The sequence below is a fragment of the Ovis canadensis genome, chromosome 7 (genome assembly GCF_042477335.2).
Source record: "Ovis canadensis isolate MfBH-ARS-UI-01 breed Bighorn chromosome 7, ARS-UI_OviCan_v2, whole genome shotgun sequence".
Classification (NCBI taxonomy): Eukaryota; Metazoa; Chordata; class Mammalia; order Artiodactyla; family Bovidae; genus Ovis; species Ovis canadensis.
This window is the reverse complement of record NC_091251.1, coordinates 28,352,274-28,374,255: the sequence shown is the minus strand read 5'-3', so window position 1 is coordinate 28,374,255 and position 21,982 is coordinate 28,352,274. Positions and strand designations below refer to the sequence as shown.

The 21,982-nt window shown below is 44.5% G+C and overlaps 1 protein-coding gene across 19 annotated transcripts in view; it reads right to left on the bottom strand.

The window, feature by feature from the left end:
- Positions 1–21,982, bottom strand: part of NOX5 (NADPH oxidase 5) — a 72,468-nt gene that overhangs the window by 29,776 nt on the left and 20,710 nt on the right. For all 19 annotated transcript variants that reach the window (XR_011258079.1, XR_011258077.2, XR_011258078.1 and 16 more), the window contains 7 exons: positions 11,153–11,276; positions 9,461–9,611; positions 4,775–4,985; positions 3,281–3,515; positions 1,776–1,929; positions 1,420–1,598; positions 58–240 (listed from right to left, as the gene is read on the bottom strand). Coding sequence is in view for 15 of the 19 variants with exons in the window: in XM_069595490.1 (XP_069451591.1) it covers positions 58–240; positions 1,420–1,598; positions 1,776–1,929; positions 3,281–3,515; positions 4,775–4,985; positions 9,461–9,611; positions 11,153–11,276 (1,237 nt within the window). In the remaining 4 variants the exon portion in view is untranslated. The remainder of the gene's footprint in view (positions 1–57; positions 241–1,419; positions 1,599–1,775; positions 1,930–3,280; positions 3,516–4,774; positions 4,986–9,460; positions 9,612–11,152; positions 11,277–21,982) is intronic.

Genomic DNA, 21,982 nt, shown 5'->3' with positions numbered 1-21,982 from the left:
GCTGCTGCACCCCACCACCTGGGACACCTCTTGGCTGACCTCAGGCCCCCTTTGTACCTTGGAAGGGAGGAGATTGACTTCCACGATGTGCAGGGCTGCCATGCGGGACGCTGCCAGGCTGATGGTTTTCTCCAGGAAGAACAACGTGCCAGGGACCAGCAGCCACTTCCAGAAGTTGGGCCCATGCAGGATGAGCAGGAGCCACATGGGGAGGTAGGACAGGTGGGTCCAGTAGAACACCTGTGGGAGATGGGGGAGTAAAGGTTTCAGGGCATGGGGGTGGGACAGAGCCAAGGTTCATGGTCACCTTCAAAGCCAGGACTGTGCCCAGAGCCTTGGCTATACACACCCTCTCCTGGGAACAGGCTTGTGTAGAAGATTGGGGGTGGGAAGCTTTGTTGCCTCTTTGTTCTGAGGGCCTGGCTCAGAGAGTCTGTAAGTAAAGACTCTTGGCGCTAGTGACAAACACCTGGAACATCTGCCTGGATGTGTTATGGGCAGGGTGAACTGTCCCCTCTGATGGGCTCATCAACACCAGTGTCCCAACCCACTGACCCTTTCTCAGGGGGAAGGAAGGAAAGAGAGCAATGATGTTCTGGCAGTAGAGAAGAAAGAGCAAAGCCCTGAGTTTTAATACCTGCTCTGCTACTAGCTGTGTGGCCTCGGCCTGGTAAGTTACTTCTATGAGTCAGATTCCTCGTGGGTCAAGTGAGGATGCTGATTATGACTTCAATGGATCATTGCTGGCTCAGAGTAGGTGATTGTGTATATATATATATATATGTATGTCTATTTCTGCTATGACCAAATCAGTCCAGGGGACACACTCTCCAAATAGATCCTTTGGGACCTTTTATATCTCCAGGAGGCTAGAGAGAGGGAAGCAAGGCTAGACCTAACACCTGTAGAGCACCCACGTGCCAGGTGTGTATCGTTATTGACTTCACCTATATTATCTCATTTAATTTCTAAAATAACTGCAAAGGTAGAGAATCACAGCTCCGCTTTACTGATGAGGGCAGTGGAATGACCAACAAGGAGTGGGGTGGGGATTAGAGCTCTCAAGAGCTTGTTTCTTGCCCTCTCTGTGCCATCTTGAGCCTAGTTTAATCCAATTAGAGCAAGAGGATAAGCCAGAAAAAAAGGTAGAATCTTCTAGAGCAGAACATTTTCACTCGCCAGACATACATCACAGTTCAGTGGCAGAACCCAAGTCACATGTCCACAGTATGCAAACCACCTGGAACTTCCTGGGCTCTATAAGTTGGAGGAGGCACAGCATGAAATGAAGGTGGGTGACTCACTTTGCTGAACAACAGAAACCAACTATACTCCAATAAAAATTAATTTTTTTAAAAAAAGGAAGAAAGGAAGGTGGGAGCCCAAGATAGGCCAGGCAAAGGGGAAAGGCTGGGGCACCTCAAAGTGGCCACTCCTGCGGACACAGGAGCTGGAGCAGGCGAACATGAGGAGCAGCAGCAGGAGCAGAGCCACGCCAGTCGGGGAGGCCAAGCCATGGACCCAGCCGATGCCAGGCCTGGTGGTGAGCAGGAGTTCCCAAAACTGGAAGGGCATGGCCTCAGACTGAGCCCGGAGCGCTGGGGATGAGCACAAGACAAGCTCGGCCCACTGCACCTTCCTGCTGGGGTTCCCACTTCTCCCCATCCAGCTTATCCAGGACACCCTTCTCTGCCCACCGGGACACATGGGTGGGATAAATTAGTGGTTTGTGGAAAGCCCAGATTCCTCCCCAACCCCAGCCCCAGGCTACTCACCGAAGTTCACTACGTGGGCCACGGTGTGCACGAGGGAGAGCCCAACCACCACGTAGCCCATAAGCTGGTGGAACTGGATGTTGCGGTCCAGCGGCAGGACCTGAGCCAGCCACGTGGCCCGGAGCCACGTGAGGCAGCGCCTGAGCATCAGCACCTGGCCGAGCAAAGCGGTAGAGAGCCCATCTGTCTCGCTCTCTAGCCTGAGGCCCTCCCCTTCGCAGCAGCGTCTCCCTGCCTCCCCCTGAGACGGCTGTGCTTACGGGTGGGCGGGGCTGGAGGCGGGGCGGGGCTGGAGGCGGGGGGGGCTAGGGGACATCACCACCTCCCCTGCCCTCAAGTCTTCGATTGCTGCCCTAGATTCATAGCTGGGGTCCCAAAGTAGGACCTCCAGAACTGGGCAGGGAAGAAGAAAATCTTAGGAATGTCTGTTTGTATTCCTTTTATCTCAACACGTGGGAAGCACATAAGCTTTTACTAATATTTAGGCTCAGTGTAGACATGGAGTCCTCATTTAGTCATAGGTCAGACAGGCACCATGTCCCATGTAGTTCTTGAGATGTCCTGAGGGGAGATGGCACTTTTCAAGGGGCTTATGGCGAGGGCCCTCTCCCTTACTCATTTGCTTTAATTTATGCCTGTCCTATTGTGTGAATTTGCAGATTACATTAACTGCTTTTAATTTAAGTAAGCTAACTACCCCTCAGAAAGGACAAGTAGCTTAAAAAGATTCCCCACAGAGAAAATGCAGATTGAAAATAGTGTTAATAAGGGAAGAGCAAGTGACCACAAAAATGAGTCATGTGTGTCCCATTCCTGGTGTGAATTCTTTGTAGCCAGTTATGAGGTTAAAAATAAAACCCACTCTAGTAAGAAGATGATAGTGTCAAAAGGAGTATTTGAACTAGAGATGTACATCTCTGATCATTAAAGATGAACCTTGCCTTATATTGTGCCTAAACCTATTGGCTAACAATAACAGGGCATGCATACAATTATAAGTGAGCATATATTGGGTAATTGGAAGGGGTTTTTGTTTTTTGCTTATTTTTGTTGTGTTTTGTTTCATTCCAGTTGTAGAAGCGTGTTATCAAATACACTTGGAGACCTCAGGCTCTGGTCCAGAGGATCACGTTCTGGCATTCAAGGCCTCTTGAAGTATTCTCTTTCTGGCTGGAGCCCTGCACAGGACCTAGCCTGACCTCCTCTGGGTCTACCATAGGGTTATTGGGAGAGTCAGTAACCCTATGGAAAGTGCTTAGCACTGTGACTGCTACATAGCAAGCACACAAAAATGCCAGCTGTATTATTTACCTGCTGTGTGACAACAGACCACTCGCTGCTCCTCCCTGAGCCTTAGTCCCCACCGCTGAGTGTTGGCCCAGTGGATTTCTAAGGTGCCATCCTGCGCTGCCAATGCAGGTGTCCATGTGTGGGTCATTTAGTCTGAGAGGAGCCTACATCAGTCCCCCTGCTTGCTTCCCTGTGTTGTGCCCGCAGAGCCCTACCGCGATGAAGCTGCAGTCAAAGTTGAGGCACTGGCCGCAGCCCTTGGCCACCATGATGCTGGCTCCCAAGCCCTGGTGGGCATGAGCTGCCAGAGCAAACAGCAGCACGTGGAGGCCCACAAAGACGGCCAGGCAGAGCGCGTGGCTGCGGTGGTTGTGCCAGTAGGCAGAGGTCAGCGGGCGAGGTTGGCGCCGGTGTCGCTGGGGAGCTGGAGGCGTTAGCCAGTGAGCAGCGCTGTAAGAGAGGACTCCACTCAGGGGGACGCGGGGCGGCGGGGACCACCAGAGTGGGGACCTGGAGACGCGCTCCCTCTGCAGCCGCTAACTCTTGGGAGCCTCGGGGCAAACAGGCCGGCTTGCTTTCACATCAGGAAAGGGAGGTCAAGTGACTTGCTTACAGTCACTCAGCGAGGTAGAACTGGGATCAATCTCCTGTCTGTCTGATACCACACCCACCACATTTTTTTTTTTTTTTTACTATCTGGAGTGGGGAGACAATCATAATGGATGGAAGAATCTGAGAAATTTTTGAACTTAATACACAGAAAGAATGAAGTACAAAAGCGGCACTATTCCGAACTTGGAGGTCTGTTGTTATACTTTTTCTATATTATTTTCTCCACAGCGCCTATCAAATTTGTGCTTGTCTAGTTTATGTACTTGTTTATTGGTATAAATTACCTGTCTCAGCCTGGAATGCAGCCCCAGCAGAGCTCTGCCATTACTGAGAACAAGGCTTGGTACAGAGTAGCTGCTCGAACAAGTTGAATAAATAACTGTCTTTGCTAATTATTTGTGTGCTCCTAGGCGGGTTACTTGGAGAAGGCAATGGCACCCCACTCCAGTACTCTTGCCTGGAAAATCCTATGGATGGAGGAGCCTGGTGGGTAGCAGTCCATGGGGTTGCTAAGAGTCGGACACGACTGAGCAACTTCACTATCCCTTTTCACTTTCATGCATTGGAGAAGGAAATGGCAACCCACTCCAGTGTTCTTGCCTGGACAATCCCAGGGACGGCGGAGCCTGGTGGGCTGCCGTCTATGGGGTCGCACAGAGTTGGACACGACTGAAGTGACGCAGCAGCAGCAGCAGCAGCAGGCGTGTTACTTCAGGTGAAATAACTTTAACGTCTTTTTGTTACTTCATTCTTTGTGTAACCTCAATTTCCTTTTCCATGCTTGCAATGATACACTTGTAAAAATGCCCAGCACATAGTTGGTGCTTAATATCGAGTTGATTCTTAAGGAACCCTGTAGAAAATGCACGCATGACAACAGCTGCCCAGCAGAGGGCAGGACAGACCTTTGGCCCCAAGAGAAAGCGGGCAGAGGAGCTAAGCTGGGCCAGGGAGGGAACCCGAGGGGCGGGGCTGGGTGGTGCCGACCAGGGCGGGGCGGGGCCAGGCCGAGGGATCATCCTTGTGCTCAGGCCACACTTCGCACCTGGCGTCTAATCCCGGCACGGGCTGAGTCCCTGCACCAGACAGGGCGGTACCTGATGGTCAGGTTCTCCATGACCTCGGGGAAGCGCTGCAACTCGTCTCGGAGCTCCTCGAAGGTGATGGTGCCGCTGCAGTCCTTGTCGGCTGACTCGAAGAGCGCCAGCGTCAGCTGGTCTAGCTTCTCCTCGGGCAGCGAGATGGCGCTCTCGTACAGGCACGACTGCAGCACGGTGCGCAGCTCGTCAGGGTCGATGGAGCCGCTGCCTGTTTCAGGTGAAGTGAAGCCTAGTGGGGACCTGCACCCACCCGCCTCCCGCCTCACTCGGTACTTGCAAACTCCCCCTGCCTTGCACAACCCCGCATTGTGGGGTTAACTTCCTGTTCGTTCAGGGTTTTGCCAACCTGATGTCTTTAGGAGTAAAGACCAGGCAATCAAAGGACACATGGCACCTCCAGCTCACAAACCTTCCATGGCTCCCTACTTCTGGGCTCAACAGAGGCAAACACCTTCCCAAGCATGGAGAATCTTTGGCCTCAGTGCATGCCTTCCTCTAGAATCTGCAGCCTCCTCTCTAAGTACCACTCAATTTTCCAAGACCATCTGCCCAGAAGATACACTTGCTTACTTAATCTATAAGGAGCTATGTGCCCAGAGCCCCAGTTATTCAGAGGCAGATTGTATATGAGGTGGTGGTGAAGAGGTTTCCCTTTGTTCCCCAATGTGTAGCAGATTCTGCTCATCCCTCCATGTTGTCCTGAGAGGCCACAGCTGGTCCCTCAAGTCAGCATTGTGACCTTATGTAAACATGAGTGGCTAAGAGTGATGTGAAAAGGAAGCCAAAAGTACAGTTGCCTCTCAGTATAGACAGGTTCCTCATCTGCAAATCTGATCACAGTTGGTTGAATCTGTGGATGCATGAACCCACAGGTTATCAAGAGTCAACTGTATGTCTACATTTGATATAAAGGACTTGAACATCCATGGGTTTGGGTATCCACAGGGATCCTGGGATTAACTTGAGAAACAACTGTATCAACTGAGATGGGATCTGAGGCATTTTTTTTCTGTATATATTTTTATTCTTCATAAGTAGTAGGACACTTGATTAGAAATTTCTTGACTTATTTTGGATATAGACACACATGAGGTAGCAATAACACATGAGGTAGCAATAACACATGAGGGTAAGCTTCTGCCCCTTACTGTGTGATGGTGGGCTATAAGTCCTTTAGAGTCTTGTGACTTTGTTCATCTCTAAAATGGGGCTTGCCTGGAAAATCCCATGGACAGAGGAGCCTGGTAGTCTGCAGTCCATGGGGTCGCTGAGAGTCGGACACGACTAAGCGACTTCACTTTCACTTTTCACTTTCATGCATTGGAGAAGGAAATGGCAACCCACTCCAGTGTTCTTGCCTGGAGAATCCCAGGGACGGCAGAGCCTGGTGGGCTGCCGTCTATGGGGTCGCACAGAGTTGGACACGACTGAAGCGACTTAGCAGCAGTAGCAGCAGCATTCCTCCCTTTCAGTGTTGGTTCAAGGATAATAGATAATTATAAAGCAGAAAGGACTGATGCTGAAACTGAAGCTCTGGTATTTTGGTCATCTGATGCGAATAGCCAACTCATTGGTAAAGTCCCTGATGCGGGAAAGATTGAGGAAAAGAGGGGGTCAGAGCATGAGATGGCTGGATGGCATCTCCAATGCAATGGACATGAACTTAGCAAACTTCAGGAGATGATGAGGGACAGGGAGGCCTGGTATGTTGCAGTCCATGGGGTCACAAAGAGTTAGACACAACTGGGTGACCGAACAACAACAACAATGCAGTATTTGGAAGAAAGCAGCTACACATAAATGAAAGTCTTTTTGGTACTGTGATCAATACTTGGGCCAAAGTCAAAGCCTGTAATCACAGTACAATGCAGAGTCTAACACACCACTCTCCAGTCACACCTCCTGTCCTTCAGCTCAGGCAAGAGCCCAAGCCAAGAGCCATCATGGACCATACTTTAAAGAAAACCTTAGTAAAGCTCTGCCAAGAAACTCGTGAACCCTGGACGAACTTGTTTCCTATCGCACTCCTCAGGGTCCATGTAGCCCCCAGGAGGAGTCTGAGATTTAGCTCGTTTGAAATGATCTATGGAGGCCTTTTCTTACTACTGACGAATTCTAAGGGATGAGGGTGTGAACCAAGGTGTGTCCAGATATTATTAATCTTGGACACATTCAGAAGGCGATCCATGACTATGCCCAAAAGGCACTGTAAGCTCCCACTAAAAATGCAAAGGAAGGAGCCGTTCCTTCACAAATAAATCCAAGGACCAGGTTCTTAAAACCTGGAAAGAGGGAGCCCCCCAACCCCAAGGCCAACTATTGCACAGGATGGGTTGAAGCCTTCCCTATCTGATCCAAAAAGGCTATGGATGTCTGTATGTCTCTTTTAAAAGAAACAGTTCCTTTATTTGGACTCCCAAAGCCCTTCCAAAGTGATAACAGGCCTTTTTTCGTAGCCAAAATCATACAGGAGCTAGAGAAACCCCATAGGCCAGAGGGCCGTGCCCAGGAGCACAACAGCAGCTGCGTTGAGCTTTTCCGGGTGCAAATCCAGCCCTGTGACTCCTCTCAGTGCTCGTCAGTGGCTCCCTACTTACTCATTGTACTGAGATCCAAACCATGGCCTCTGGGACCTGCCCAGTCTGGCTTTACCAACCACCCCAGTCTCACTGGGTGCCTTTTTCCCACTCAGACTCCCTTCCTTTGATGATTCTGGGCTTTCAGAGACTCTTTAAGCCACAAAGTTGCCAATGATGTAAGAACCAGGATAATTATTGCAGTGTCATTTATAATGCCAAAGTAAGGACGGAGAACAATGGAAGTCTCCATTTTGGAAATGGTGTTTGAGTAAATAAGCAACAACTGACCCCTGTAAAGGTGTGTCCTGAGCTAGGCATTGTTTTGAGTTTACATAACTAATTTAATCCTATCAACCTCACAAGTACGTACTATTATGATGATCATTATTTTCATGTGATACATGGGGAAATTAAAGCATGGAAAAGTTAAGCACTTTGTCTAGGGTCAACAACTGGTAGAGCTGAGATTTGAACCTGGGTAACTTGGTCTCAGAGTCAGAGATCTTAACTACTAGGCTGTGCTTCATGGAATCAGTGGGTCAAAGTCACACAGTAGCATATAACACAGTCACTACAAATGCTGCTATAACTCCATTGAGTTTCCCCTTCACACCTGTTAGATAGCTGTTGTCAAAAAAAGAAAAACAGAAAAAAGAAAAGTATAAGTATTGGAGAAATTGGAACCTTTATGCATTGCTGGTGTGAATGTAAAATGGTGCAACCACTGTGGAAAACAATCAGGTAGTTCCTCAAAAAAACAAAAAGAATTGTCCTGTGATCCAGTGATTCCATTTTTGGGTACATGCCCAAAAGAACCGAAAGCAGGGTCTTGAAGAGATATTTGTGCTCCCATATTTATAGCAGCATTATTCACAATAGCCAAAAGGTAGAAGCAACCCAAGTGTCCATTGACAAATGAATGGATAAACAAAATGTAGTATATGCATTCAACAGGTCATATTCAGTCTTAAAAAAATAATGAAGGCCTGTCACATGGTACAACATGGGTGAACCTTGGGAACATTATGCTAAGTTAAATAAGCCAGTTACAAAAGGACAGCTATTATACAATTTCATTTATATAAGGTGGCTGCTGCTGCTGCTGCTGCTAAGTTGCATCAATCGTGTCGACTCCGTGTGACCCCATGGACGGTACCCCACCAGGCTCCCCCGTCCCTGGGAGTCTCCAGGCAAGAACACGGGACTGGGTTGCCATTTCCTTCTCCAATGCATCAAAGTGAAAAGTGAAGGTGAAGTCGCTCAGTCGTGTCTGATTCTTAGCCACCTCATGAACTGTAGACTACCAGGCTCCTCCATCCATGAGATTTCCCAGGCGAGAGTACTGGAGTGGGGTGCCATTGCCTCTGATAAGGTAGCTAGAATAGTCAAATTCTTGGAGAAGGGGGCAGTAAGGAGTTATTGTTTAGTTGGTACAGTGTCGGTCTGGAAAAATGAACAAGTTCTGCAGATGGATGGTGGCGATGGTTGCACAACAATGTGAATTTAGGTAATGCTTCTGAACTATACACTTAGAAATGATTAAAGTGATAAATTTAATATTATGACTATTTTACTATAAAAAATGACATTGTAAAGCAATACAGTCTTATATGAACAATTGTTTATATTGTTGAGTGAAGAAAGGCAGTGTATATAGTATTATAATCCCATTTTGTTTTTAAAAAACGTGTGATGAATATGTATATGCGATCAGTTATAAGGCAGTATAGAAAAATGCAATGGGTGATTTTTGCTTTCTTTTTAAAACCATTCTATATTGCCTAAAATGTTCATAGTGGGCTATTACTATTATTAAAAAGCAACAAACCAATTTCTTTTTTCAAACATGGAAAATAACAAAGGAAAGTTCTGGCTTCTCGTGAGTTGAATCAAGGGCATTTGTCTGCCTGCCAGTGTCCCACCCTCTCCCCCAACAAAAGGGGGATGAGGACCAGAAACTGGGCAGGGAACCCACAGAGAGAGGGAGAGGAAGCTGTTGGCGTCCCCTGGAGACATTAGCCCAGTGCTGGGTAGTCACTGAGATGGGCCCGCTCCCTTTGTCCCTCCCTCTGAGTCCTCCTCCCATCCCACAAAGGATGCTTACCGTCGACGTCATACACCTGGAAGAGGAATTTGAGTTTGTCCATGGGGCTGCCGTGGATGAGCAGGGTCAGTGCCTTCTGCAGCTCCTGAAGTGTGATGGTGCCACTTCCATCCGAGTCAAACAGGATGAAGAATCTCTCAGCAAAGAAAGACTGTGGCCAGAGGAGGATGGGAGATGGGTACAAATGTGGCCATGGAGCCTAGGCTTTGAATTCATTCACTCTGTGTGTGTGTGTGTGTGTGTGTGTGTGTGTGTGTGTGTGTACATGCCATGGGGTGGCGGGATTCAGGGAGGACTCAAGTGACTGAAAATAGCCTGCGATCTGCCCAATGAAGCCACACTAGGGGACAGTGTCCATGGCCCATCCTGTCGGCTGAGAACAATTCTGGGCTCTGGTAGGAGAACTGTTCAGATCCCTGTAGCGAGGCTAGGCTTGTGTCTAGGTGCTGGGCCCCCTTCTGGCTCTCCGGCCTGGTAATTTGCAAAGGCTCTCTGTCTCCACAACCCACCGCTCTCATCAGCCTTGCAGTCCAGACCTCTGGTGGCCCCTTACTCAACATGGGGAAAAGGTCAGATTGAGTGTCCCCCTGCAGGCTCCTCCCAGGTCCTGTCTTTTTCCCCTTAAGGTGACCCCGGTGACAGTGAAGCCAGGAAGGATTTATAAAGAAGGTGCCACTTGAATACCTTTGTCATTGCCTCATTTGGGCTGCCTATAGCCTACAGTTAAATGTTTTTAATGTAGAGTTGTTCTTAACAGCACTTGTTCTCAGTTGCTGGTACACTCACTCCACTCATCATTCAACCATTCATTCATTCAAGAATCATATCAGCACAAGCCCTGGCTTGCCAGGCAGGCTTTGTGTTAGGCACTGAAAACACTGAAATTAAGAAGACAGGCGGGGTCAGTGTCAGATATGCCAGGCCGAGATCCACTCCTTGAGGCAGGGAGAGGAGCCTGAGGGCTTTAGTGTCTGATCTAATTCACAAGCATGAGGTCTACTGTGGCCAGTCAACCCTGCCTTGGCTTCACTCTTTTTCACTGGGTCCCTTTAGTAATGCCTTTATCACTCTCCCGATATTCTACCATCCTGAATGGCCTTCATCTTAAGATATCTTACAGCCCCTATTAGGCAGAAGGCCTTTTTTCCCTTCCCCATATTGACTATGAAAGGAGACAGTGTTTAGGGTTCAAAGCAGTGCCCCTGGTACCACCAGCAAGTGAGGGGCCCTCCTATCCAAACAGGGGCATTCAAATGTTATGGGGATGGGCAGAGGACACCAAGAGAGAGGACTAGGGATGGTGTGGCAGTGCCAACAGGACTTTAATGGATACAAGCCGTGGAAAATTTTGTTTTTTTGGCAGGAAACTTAAGCCTTGGCATCACCTCTGCCCATGAGGCTGGCGGTAAATGTAAGGTCAATAATATTTCTTAAGATTTGACAAGCTACTGATTTCCAACTTCATGTGTTGTTTGGAAGATCCCAGGAGGCCATGGCTACCACCATGGATGAAGGGCCCTGGTAACAGAGACAGAAATATCCTCTGGCCCTGCTAAGGAGTAGAGCCTCAAGCCCAAAGGAATCTGAGAAGCAACTTTTCCTTCCTTGTGAGGTACTGTGTCCTGCAAACCAGCTTGCTCCTCCTCTACAAAATATGAGCACAGGGCACCCACTTCTGGAGCAGACACTTGCCTCTTTCACCTTCAGGGCTTTTTTGAAGTCTTGCAGGTTGATTTCCCCATCTTCTCCTGCAATGGTCTTAAACTGGTGCGTCACCCACTGAAGCCACTTGGCGTCCTCCTCGGCATTCATGGTGCTGGAAGACAAAGGAGACAGGTGTGTGGGTTTGGGGTGTTCAAGGGCTCAGGAGGCCTCACGGTGGCCCAGGACCTCTGTCTTCCTACAGCTGGGGTCTCGGGCTTCCCATGTGGTTGAACTAGCTTCAGGGTGGGAGCAGTGCTTCCCCACAGCTGCTTCTTGATGTCTTTAAGTCTCTTCCTTCTATCTAGGGCATTGGCTGACCCAGGCTTAAGTCTCTTTAGGTTCTGGGGTGACAGGGCCCCAGTGAACTGGGCCGCAGACTATGGGCTTAAGTTCAGAGAATGGCTCGCTCCATGGGTGTTATTAGCATGGTGACAGTGACATCCCACCTCACATTTGCCCGGCTCTTTACTGTGTTCTGAATCCTTCCCACTCACTCTTTGCTTTGGTCCTTGTTACCGAATGCAAAATATTCGGCTGCTCTGAGCTTCCTTCCTCCCTAAGACATTTTACAGGGAGGAAACAGGCTCAGAGCACTTCAGCTATTTAGCAGACTTTATTCAGCAGGTCAGCTCCAAGGCCAGTGCTTTTCCCATCAGACCCAAGAACCTCCACCCTCTGCCTGAACATTTCAAGTATAAGCCATGCAAGGGCTGAGACCGAGAGCTTGACTCTCCAGGTCCAGGATGTATCAGCAATGTCACAAGGGCATCAGTCATCTTAAACCCTCACAGATGGGCTAACTATACTGTGATGAGAATGGAGATTAACACTTTCTGTGGCATCAGAACCCAGCAATCCAAACTTGAGTCAATGATGAGTCAGTGAGTGAGAATTTATGTCATCTTATTCTCTAAACTTCCTTTGTGAGAATGGCTTTTGTCTATATCTCATGAGTTTAATATAACTTTAAATCAATCTTCATTATCTGCAGATTCCATATATGGAAATAAGCCTACTTGCTAAATTTATTTGTAACCCCAAATCGATACTTGCAGCATTTCTGAGGTCACCGTGGACATGGGTAAGGTGGGAATGCATTTGAGTCGCTCAATGTGCATGTTTCCTATTGAGGTCAACACAAGCAACAGTCTGCCTACTTGTCTCAGCTCTCAGACTATAAACAAATGGCTTTCCCACAATCTATTTAGCATTGTGTGTTTCACATCTTTGCACTCTTCATTGGTGATTTCGCTCTTTAAAGTGGCCCCCAGGAGTAATACAAAGCACTGTCTAGTGTTCCTCAGCACAAAAGGCTGTGATCTGCCTTATGCAGAAATTACATTGTTAGATAAGCTTTGTTCAGACGCGAGTTCTAGTGCTGTTGACCGCAAAGTCTATGTTAACGAGTCAACAATTTCTGCTTTTAAAGGAGTCTTTAACCAGAAACACACATAAAGCAAAATCATATATTGATCATTATATGAAACTTTGTGCTCATCAGCTGGTAGGAATCAAATCCTGTATTTATTTCCCCTAGGAATAAAGGTACAGAATTTCCTCATTCATGGTTTGTGGTGACTTTACAGAATACAACTACCACAAAAAATGAGAATTAATTGTATATACAAATAAGATTAAAAATAAATGAGTTAAAGTGAAATGAGTCAGAGAAAGACAAATGTTTTATGATACCACTTATATGTGGAATGTAAAAACTAAAACATACTATGAACATAATGGAAAAGAAACAGATCCGCAGATATAGAGAGCAAACTAGTGTTTACCCATAGAGAGAGGACAGGTGGAGAGGAAAGATAGAGGTAAGGGGTTAAGAGGTACAAACAATGTATAAAATAAGCTACAAGGATATATTGTACAACACAGGGAATGTAGCCAATATTTTTAACTATAAATGGAGTATAACCTTTAGAAAAATGAAATAAATGGGCTTTCACTTAAGAAACTAGAAAAAGAATAAAACACATACATACACAAATAGAAGGATAGACTCAAGTATAAAATCTGAAATTAAGAAACTAGAATACTGGAAAAAAAAAAGGTCAAAATGATAAACTGATTTTGGTTACAGCAATGGTTTTACAGATGCATGCATATGTCAATACTCATCAAATTGTTCATTTTAATAATTGTACATCAATTATGCCTCAGTATAATGAAAAAAGGGCTTCTTCCCTAGTGGCTCAGGTGATAAAGAATCTGCCTGCAATGCAGGTGAACCAGGTTTGATCCCTGGGTTAGCAAGATCCTCTAAAGAAGGGAATGGCTACCCACTCCAGTATTCTTGCCTGGAGAATCCCATGAACAGAGGAGCCCAGAAGGCTACAGTCCATGGAGTAACAAACAGTCGGACATGACTGAGTGACTAAGCATGCATGCACATAGTGAAAAAACAAGTTGGTTCTATGATAATACTAAGTAAAAAAAGCATGATTAGAGAAAGTGAAAAAATAAAATATTAATATTGAGAAAGGCAATAGAATCCAGAAAACAGCTACAGAAATATGAGTATTATGTGCAACCAATTGGTGAACATAGAGAAATGAATTAATTTCAAGAAATAACACTCTGAACAGACCAATAATCATTTAAATAGTAAGGGGGTTAAATGTTAACATTTAAAATAATGTCAGGAAGATGGTGGAGGACTAGGACGGGGAGACCACTTTCTCCCTCACAAATTCATCAAAAGAACATTTCAACGCTGAGTAAATTCCACAAAACAACTTCTGAATGCTGGCAGAGGACATCAAGCACCCAGAAAAGCAGATCATTGTCTTCAAAAAAAGGTAGGAAAAAATATAAAAGACAAAAACAGAGACAAAGGAGGTAGGGCGGGAGCTCCGTCCCGGGAAGGGAGTCCTGTCCTGGGAAGGGAGTCTTAAAAAGAGAGAAGTTTCCAAACACCAGGAAACACTCTCACTGCCGAGTTTGTGGCGAGCCTTGGAAGCACAGAGGGCAACATAACAGGGAAGAAAAATAAATAAATAATTAAAACCAACAGATTATGAGCCCAACGGTAACTCCCCCAGTGGAGAAGCAGCGCAGATGCCTGCATCCATCACTAGCAAGTGGGGGCTGGGCAGGGAGGCGCGAGCTGCAGTGCTTTTTAAGAATCGGGCCAGAATGCCGCGAGTGTAACCAGAGCGAACTAACTTGGGCTAGCATACCAGATGGTGGGATAGCTACCACGTGAAAAGCTCTAACATAAGACACCACCAGGACCGCGCACAGAACAAAGGACAGAACAGAAATAGCTGGCTGCAGACCATCCCCCTCCGGTGACAGGCAACCAGAACCGTAAGGGCTGGAAGGGAGCAATCACAGCCCCAGAGAGACATCTCCTACTAAACTGTAAGCAGGCTTCTTTGCTAAGACTTCTTGGGGTTCTGGACAGTCACCATCTGCCTCAGAAGGGGCGCCAGCGGTACACCCAGAAAGCTGAGCAGCAGGCACAGGAAAGGCGATAAGTCGCAGCGACCACACTCGCCAAACACCTGAGCTACTTGGACCTGGGAAAGGCCCAAAACGCAGGCCCAACCGAATCTGCGCCTCTGAGGGCTACCTGAGAGCCAAACCTGAGCAGCTTAGACCAGGGAGGTGCATGCAGCCTAGGGCTGGCCTCAGACGGTTCTTGGCGGAGCAAAGTAGAGCCTGAGCGGTGTGCACTGTGAGCATGTGTGGCTGAAACACTGCGAGCACACGCCAGTGTTATTTGTTTGTAGTATCCCTCCCTCCCAACAGCGCGACTGAACAAGTGAGCCTGAAAAAAAAAAAAAATGTCCACCACCATCCCTCTTGTGTCAGGGTGGAAATCAGATACTGAAGAGACCAGCAAACAAGAAGAAGCTAAGCAGAGGAACCACTTTGGAAGTGACCCCACACTGCCCACAACACCAGAGAAAGTCCCAGATATATCTTTACTATTTTTACGATCATTCTTTTTTTTAAAATTGATGTTGCTGTTTGATTGTTTTTTCTTCTTTTCTTTTTCTTCTTTTTTTAATCTAACTTTAAAAAAATTTTAAGGCCTCCATTTCTCCTTTAATTTTTATTTCTTTAACCTAAACGCTGGACTGGAAGAAGCACAAGCTGGAATCAAGATGGCCGGGAGAAATATCAATAATCTCAGATATGCAGATAACACCACCCTTACGGCAGAAAGTGAAGAGGAGCTAAAAAGCCTCTTGATGAAAGTGAAAGAGGAGAGTGAAAAAGTTGACTTAAAGTTCAACATTCAGAAAACGAAGATCATGGCATCTGGTCCCATCACTTCATGGAAAACAGATGGGGAAACAGTGGAAACAGTGTCAGACTTTATGTTTTGGGGGCTCCAAAATCACTGCAGATGGTGACAGCAGCCATGAAATTAAAAGACGCTTATTCCTTGGAAGAAAAGTTATGACCAACCTAGATAGCATATTCAAAAGCAGAGACATTACTTTGACGTCTAAGGTCCATCTAGTCAAGGCTATGGTTTTTCCTGTGGTCATGTATGGATGTGAGAGTTGGATTGTGAAGAAGGCTGAGTGCCAAAGAATTGATGCTTTTGAACTGTGGTGTTGGAGAAGACTCTTGAGAGTCCCTTGGACTGCAAGGAGATCCAACCAGTCCATTCTGAAGGAGATCAACCCTGGGACTTCTTTGGAAGGAATGATGCTAAAGCTGAAACTCCAGTACTTGGGCCACCTCATGTGATGAGTTGACTCACTGGAAAAGACTCTGATGCTGGGAGGGATTGGGGGCAGGAGGAGAAGGGGACAACCGAGGATGAGATGGCTGGATGGCATCACAGACTCGATGGACGTGAGTCTGAGTGAACTCCGGGAGATGGTGATGAACAGGGAGGCCTGGCGTGCTGGGGTCGCAAAGAGTCGGACACGACTGAGTGACTGAGCGACTGACTGACAGACTGGCTATTACTTAAAAAAAAGAAAAGACCCTATTTTTAAAGCAAATGCTATATATATATTTTTTTGTGTGGTTGTTGTTGTTGTTTTTTTAATAATTCTTGTGACTTAGTGTTTTCCTTCTTCTTCTTTTCTTTAATACGGTATTTTTGAAAATCCAACCTTTACTCTAGATTTTCAATCTTTGCTTTTTGGTATTTGTTGTCAATTTTGTACATTTAAAAACCCAATCTTCAGTACCCAATTTTACCTGAGAGCGAGATTACTGACTTGACCACTCTCTCCTCCTTTGGACTCTCCGTTTTCTCCACCAGGTTGTCTCTGTCTCCTCCCTCCCCCTTCTCTTCTCTAAACAACTCTGAATCTCTGTGTGTTCCAGACGATGGAGAACACCTAGGGAACTGGTTACTGGCTGGATCTGTCTCTCTCCTTTTCATTTCTCTCTTTTATCCTACTGGCCACCTCTGTCTACTTCCTCCCTCTCCTCTTCCCTGTATAAATCCGAGAACATCTCTGAGCTGTCCAGACTGTGGAGCACACATAAGGAAGTGATTACTGGCTAGCTTGCTCTCTCCTCTTTTGATTCCACCTCATCTCATTCAGGTCACCTCTAACTCCTTCCTCCCTCTTCTCTTCTCCATGTAACTCTGTGAAACTCTTTGGGCGTCCCTCAATGTGGAGAAACTTTCATCTCTAACCTAGATGTTTTATCATCAGTGCTGTATAGATGGAGAAGTCTTGAAGCTACTGTAAAAATAAGACTGAAAACCAGAAGCAGGAGGTTTAAGTCCAAATCCTGAGAACATCAGAGAACTCCTGACTCCAGGGAACATTAATTGATAGGAGCTCATCAAACGCCTCCATATCTACACTGAAACCAAGCACCACCCAAGGGCCAACAAGTTCCAGAGCAAGACATACCAGGCAAATTCTCCAGCAACACAGGAACACACCCCTGAGCTTCAATATACAGGCAGCTCAAAGTTACTCCAAAACCATTGACATCACATAACTCATTATTGAACACCTCATCACACTCCAGAGAGAATAAATCCAGTTCCACCCACCAGAACTCCGACACAAGCTTCCCTAACCAAGAAACCATGACAAGCCACTGATACAACCCCACCCACAGCGAGGAAACTCCATAATAAAGAGAACTCCACAAATTCCCAGAATACAGAAAGGCCACCCCAAACGCAGCAATATAAACAAGATGAAGAGACATAGGAATACTCAGCAGGTAAAGGAACAGGAGAAATGCCCACCAAACCAAACAAAAGAGGAAGAGATAGGGAATCTACCTGAGAAAGAATTCTGAATAATGATAGTGAAAATGATCCAAAATCTTGAAATCAAAATGGAATCACAGATAAATAGCCTGGAGACAAAGATTGAGAAGATGCAAGAAAGGTTTAACAAGGACCTAGAAGAAATAAAAAAGAGTCAATATATAATGAATAATGCAATAAATGAGATCAGAAACACTCTGGAGGCAACAAATAGTAGGATAACGGGGGCAGAAGATAGGATTAGTGAAGTAGAAGATAGAATGGTAGAAATAAATGAATCAGAGAGGAAAAAAGAAAAATGAATTAAAAGAAATGAGGACAATCTCAGAGACCTCCAGGACAATATGAAATGCTCCAACATTCGAATTACAGGAGTCCTAGAAGAAGAAGACAAAAAGAAAGACCATGAGAAAATCCTTGAGGAGATAATAGTTGAAAACTTCCCTAAAATGGGGAAGGAAATAATCACCCACGTCCAAGAAACCCAGAGAGTTCCAAACAGGATGAACCCAAGAAGAAACACCCCAAGAAACATATTAATCAAATTAACAAAGTTCAAACACAAAGAATAACTATTAAAAACAGCAAGGAAAAACAACAAATAACACACAAGGGGATTCCCATAAGGATAACTGCAGATCTTTCAATAGAAACTCTTCAGGCCAGGAGGGAATGGCAAGACATACTTAAAAGTGATGAAAGAAAATAACCTACAGCCCAGATTACTGTACCCAGCAAGGATCTCATTTCAATATGAAGGAGAAATCAAAAGCTTTACAGACAATCAAAAGCTGAGAGAATTCAGCACCACCAAACCAGCTCTCCAAGAAACGCTAAAGGATATTCTCTAGGCAGGAAACACGAAAAGGGTGTATAAACCCGAACCCAAAACAGTAAACTAAATGGCAACAGGATCATACTTATCAATAATTACCTTAAATGTAAATGGGTTGAATGCCCCAACCAAAAGGCAAAGACTGGCTGAATGGATACAAAAACAAGACTCCTATATATGCTGCCTACAAGAGACCCACCTCAAAAGAAGGGACACATACAGACTGAAAGTGAAGGACTGGAAAAAGATATTCCACGCAAATAGAGACCAAAAGAAAGCAGGAGTAGCAATACTCATATCCGATAAAATAGACTTTAAAACAAAGGCTGTGAAAAGAGACAAAGAAGGACACTACATAATGATCAAAGGATCAATCCAAGAAGAAGATATAACAATTATAAATATATATGCACCCAACATAGGAGGACCGCAATATGTAAGGCAAATGCTAACAAGTATGAAAGGGGAAATTAACAATAACACAATAATAGTGGGAGACTTTAATACCCCACTCACACCTATGGACAGATCAACTAAACAGAAAATTAACAAAGAAACACAAACTTTAAATGATACAATAGACTAGTTAGACCTAATTGATATCTATAGGACATTTCACCCCAAAACAATGAATTTCACCTTTTTCTCAAGTGCTCATGGAACCTTCTCCAGGATAGATCACATCCTGGGCCATAAATATAACCTTGATAAATTCAAAAAAATCGAAATCATTCCAAGCATCTTTTCTGACCATAATGCATTAAGATTAGATCTCAATTACAGGAGAAAAACTATTAAAAATGCCAACATATGGAGGCTGAACAACAGGCTTCTGAATAACCAACAAATCACAGAAGAAATGAAAAAAGAAATCAAAATGTGCATAGAAACGAATGAAAATGAAAACACAACAACCCCAAACCTGTGGGACACTATAAAAGCAGTGCTAAGAGGAAAGTTCATAGCAATACAGGCATACCTCAAGAAATAAGAAAAAAGTCAAATAAATAACCTAACTGTACACCTGAAGCAACTAGAAAAGGAAGAAATGGAGAACCCCAGAGTTAGTAGAAGGAAAGAAATCTTAAAAATTTAGGGCAGAAATAAATGCAAAAGAAACAAAAGAGACCATAGGAAAAATCAGCAAAGCCAAAAGCTGGTTCTTTGAAAGGATAAACAAAATTCACAAACCATTAGCCAGACTCATCAAGAAACAAAGTGAGAAAAATCAAATCAATAAAATTAGAAATGAAAATAGAGAGATCACAACAGACAACACAGAAATACAAAGGATCAGAAAAGACTACTATCGGCAATTATATCCCAATAAAATGGACAACGTGGAAGAAATGGACAAATTCTTAGAAAAGTACAACTTTCCAAAACTGAACCAGGAAGAAATAGAAAATCTTAACAGACCCATCACAAGCACGGAAATTGAAACTGTAATCAGAAATCTTCCAGCAAACAAAAGCCCAGGTCCAGACGGCTTCACAGCTGAATTCTATCAAAAATTTAGAGAAGAGCTAACACCTATCCTCCTCAAACTCTTCCAGAAAATTGCAGGGGAAGGTAAAGTTCCAAACTCATTCTGTGAGGCCACCATCACCCTAATACCAAAACCTGACAAAGATGCCACACAAAAAAAGAAAACTACAGGCCAATATCACTAATGAACATAGATGCAAAAATTCTTAACAAAATTCTAGCAATCAGAATCCAACAATACATTAAAAAGATCATACACCATGACCAAGTGGGCTTTATCCCAGGGATGCAAGGATTCTTCAATATCCGCAAATCAATCAATGTAATTCACCACATTAACAAATTGAAAAATAAAAGCCATATGATTATCTCAATAGATGCAGAGAAGGCCTTTGACAAAATTCAACATCCATTTACGATAAAAACTCTCCAGAAAGCAGGAATAGAAGGAACATACCTCAACATAATAAAAGCTATCTATGACAAACCCACAACAAACATTATCCTCAATGGTGAAAAATTGAAAGCATTTCCCCTAAAGTCAGGAACAAGACAAGGGTGTCCACTTTCACTGCTACTATTCAACATAGTTCTGGAAGTTTTGGCCACAGCAATCAGAGCAGAAAAAGAAATAAAAGAAATCCAAATTGGAAAAGAAGAAGTAAAACTCTCACTGTTTGCAGATGACATGATCCTCTACGTAGGAAACCCTAAAGACTCCACCAGAAAATTACTAGAGCTAATCAATGAATATAGTAAAGTTGCAGGATATAAAATCAACACACAGAAATCCCTTGCATTCCTATACACTAATAATGAGAAACTAGAAAAAGAAATTAAGGAAACAATTCCATTCACCATTGCAATGTAAAGAATAAAATACTTAGGAATGTATCTACCTAAAGAAACTAAAGACCTATATATAGAAAACTATAAAACACTGATGAAAGAAATCAAAGAGGACACTAATAGATGGAGAAATATACCATGTTCCTGGATTGGAAGAATCACTGTAGTGAAAATGAGGATACTACCCAAAGCAATCTACAGATTCAATGCAATCCCTATCAAGCTACCAGCGGTATTTTTCACAGAGCTAGAACAAATAATTTCACAATTTGTATGGAAATACAAAAAAACCTCAAATAGCCAAAGCAATCTTGAGAAAGAAGAGTGGAACTGGAGGAATCAACCTGCCTGACTTCAGGCTCTACTACAAAGCCACAGTCATCAAGACAGTATGGTACTGGCACAAAGAGAGAAATATAGATCAATGGAACAAAATAGAAAGCCCAGAGAAAAATCCACACACCTATGGACACCTTATCTTCGATGAAGGAGGCAAGAATATACAATGGAGTGAAGACAATCTCTTTAACAAGTGCTCCTGGGAAAACTGGTCAACCACTTGTGAAAGAATGAAACTAGATCACTTTCTAACACCACACACAAAAATAAACTCAAATAAAGATCTAAACATAAGACAAGTAACTATAAAACTCCTAGAGGAGAACATAGGCAAAACACTCTCCGAGAGCAGGATCCTCTATAACCCACTTCTCAGAATAGTGGAAATCAAAGCAAAAATAAACAAATGGGATCTAACTAAAATTAAAAGCTTCTGCACAACAAAGGAAACTATAAGCAAGGAGAAAAGACAGCCTTCAGAATGGGAGAAAATAATAGCAAATGAAGCAACTGACAAACAACTAATCTCAAAAATATACAAGCAACTTATGCAGCTCAATTCCAGAAAAATAAACGACCCAATTAAAAAATGGGCCTAAGAACTAAATAGACATTTCTCCAAAGAAGACATACGGATGGCTAACAAACACATGAAAAGATGCTCAACATCACTCATTATCAGAGAAATGCAAATCAAAACCACAATGAGGTACCATTTCACACCAGTCAGAATGGCTGCGATCCAAAAGTCTACAAGAATTGCCTAGGAAATCCCATGGACAGAGGAGCCTTGTGGGCTACAGTCCATGAGGTGGCAAAGAGCTGGACATGATTGAATGACTGAACAACCGCAAAAAGTACCAAGTGTACAGTCCTAACTAGCTAGCTGATCATTTAGAAGATGAGTGTGTCAAAGCCACAGAGAACCTGTCTGTTAGAGCTCATTCAGTTAGTAACCTTTATCAAGTCCCATGTATGTTTGTTAAAAATAAAATAAAATTGAAAGCCTTTGTATAAAAAAAAAAAAAAGTCTACAAGCAATAAGTGCTGGAGAGGGTGTGGAGTAAAGGGAACCTTCTTACACTGT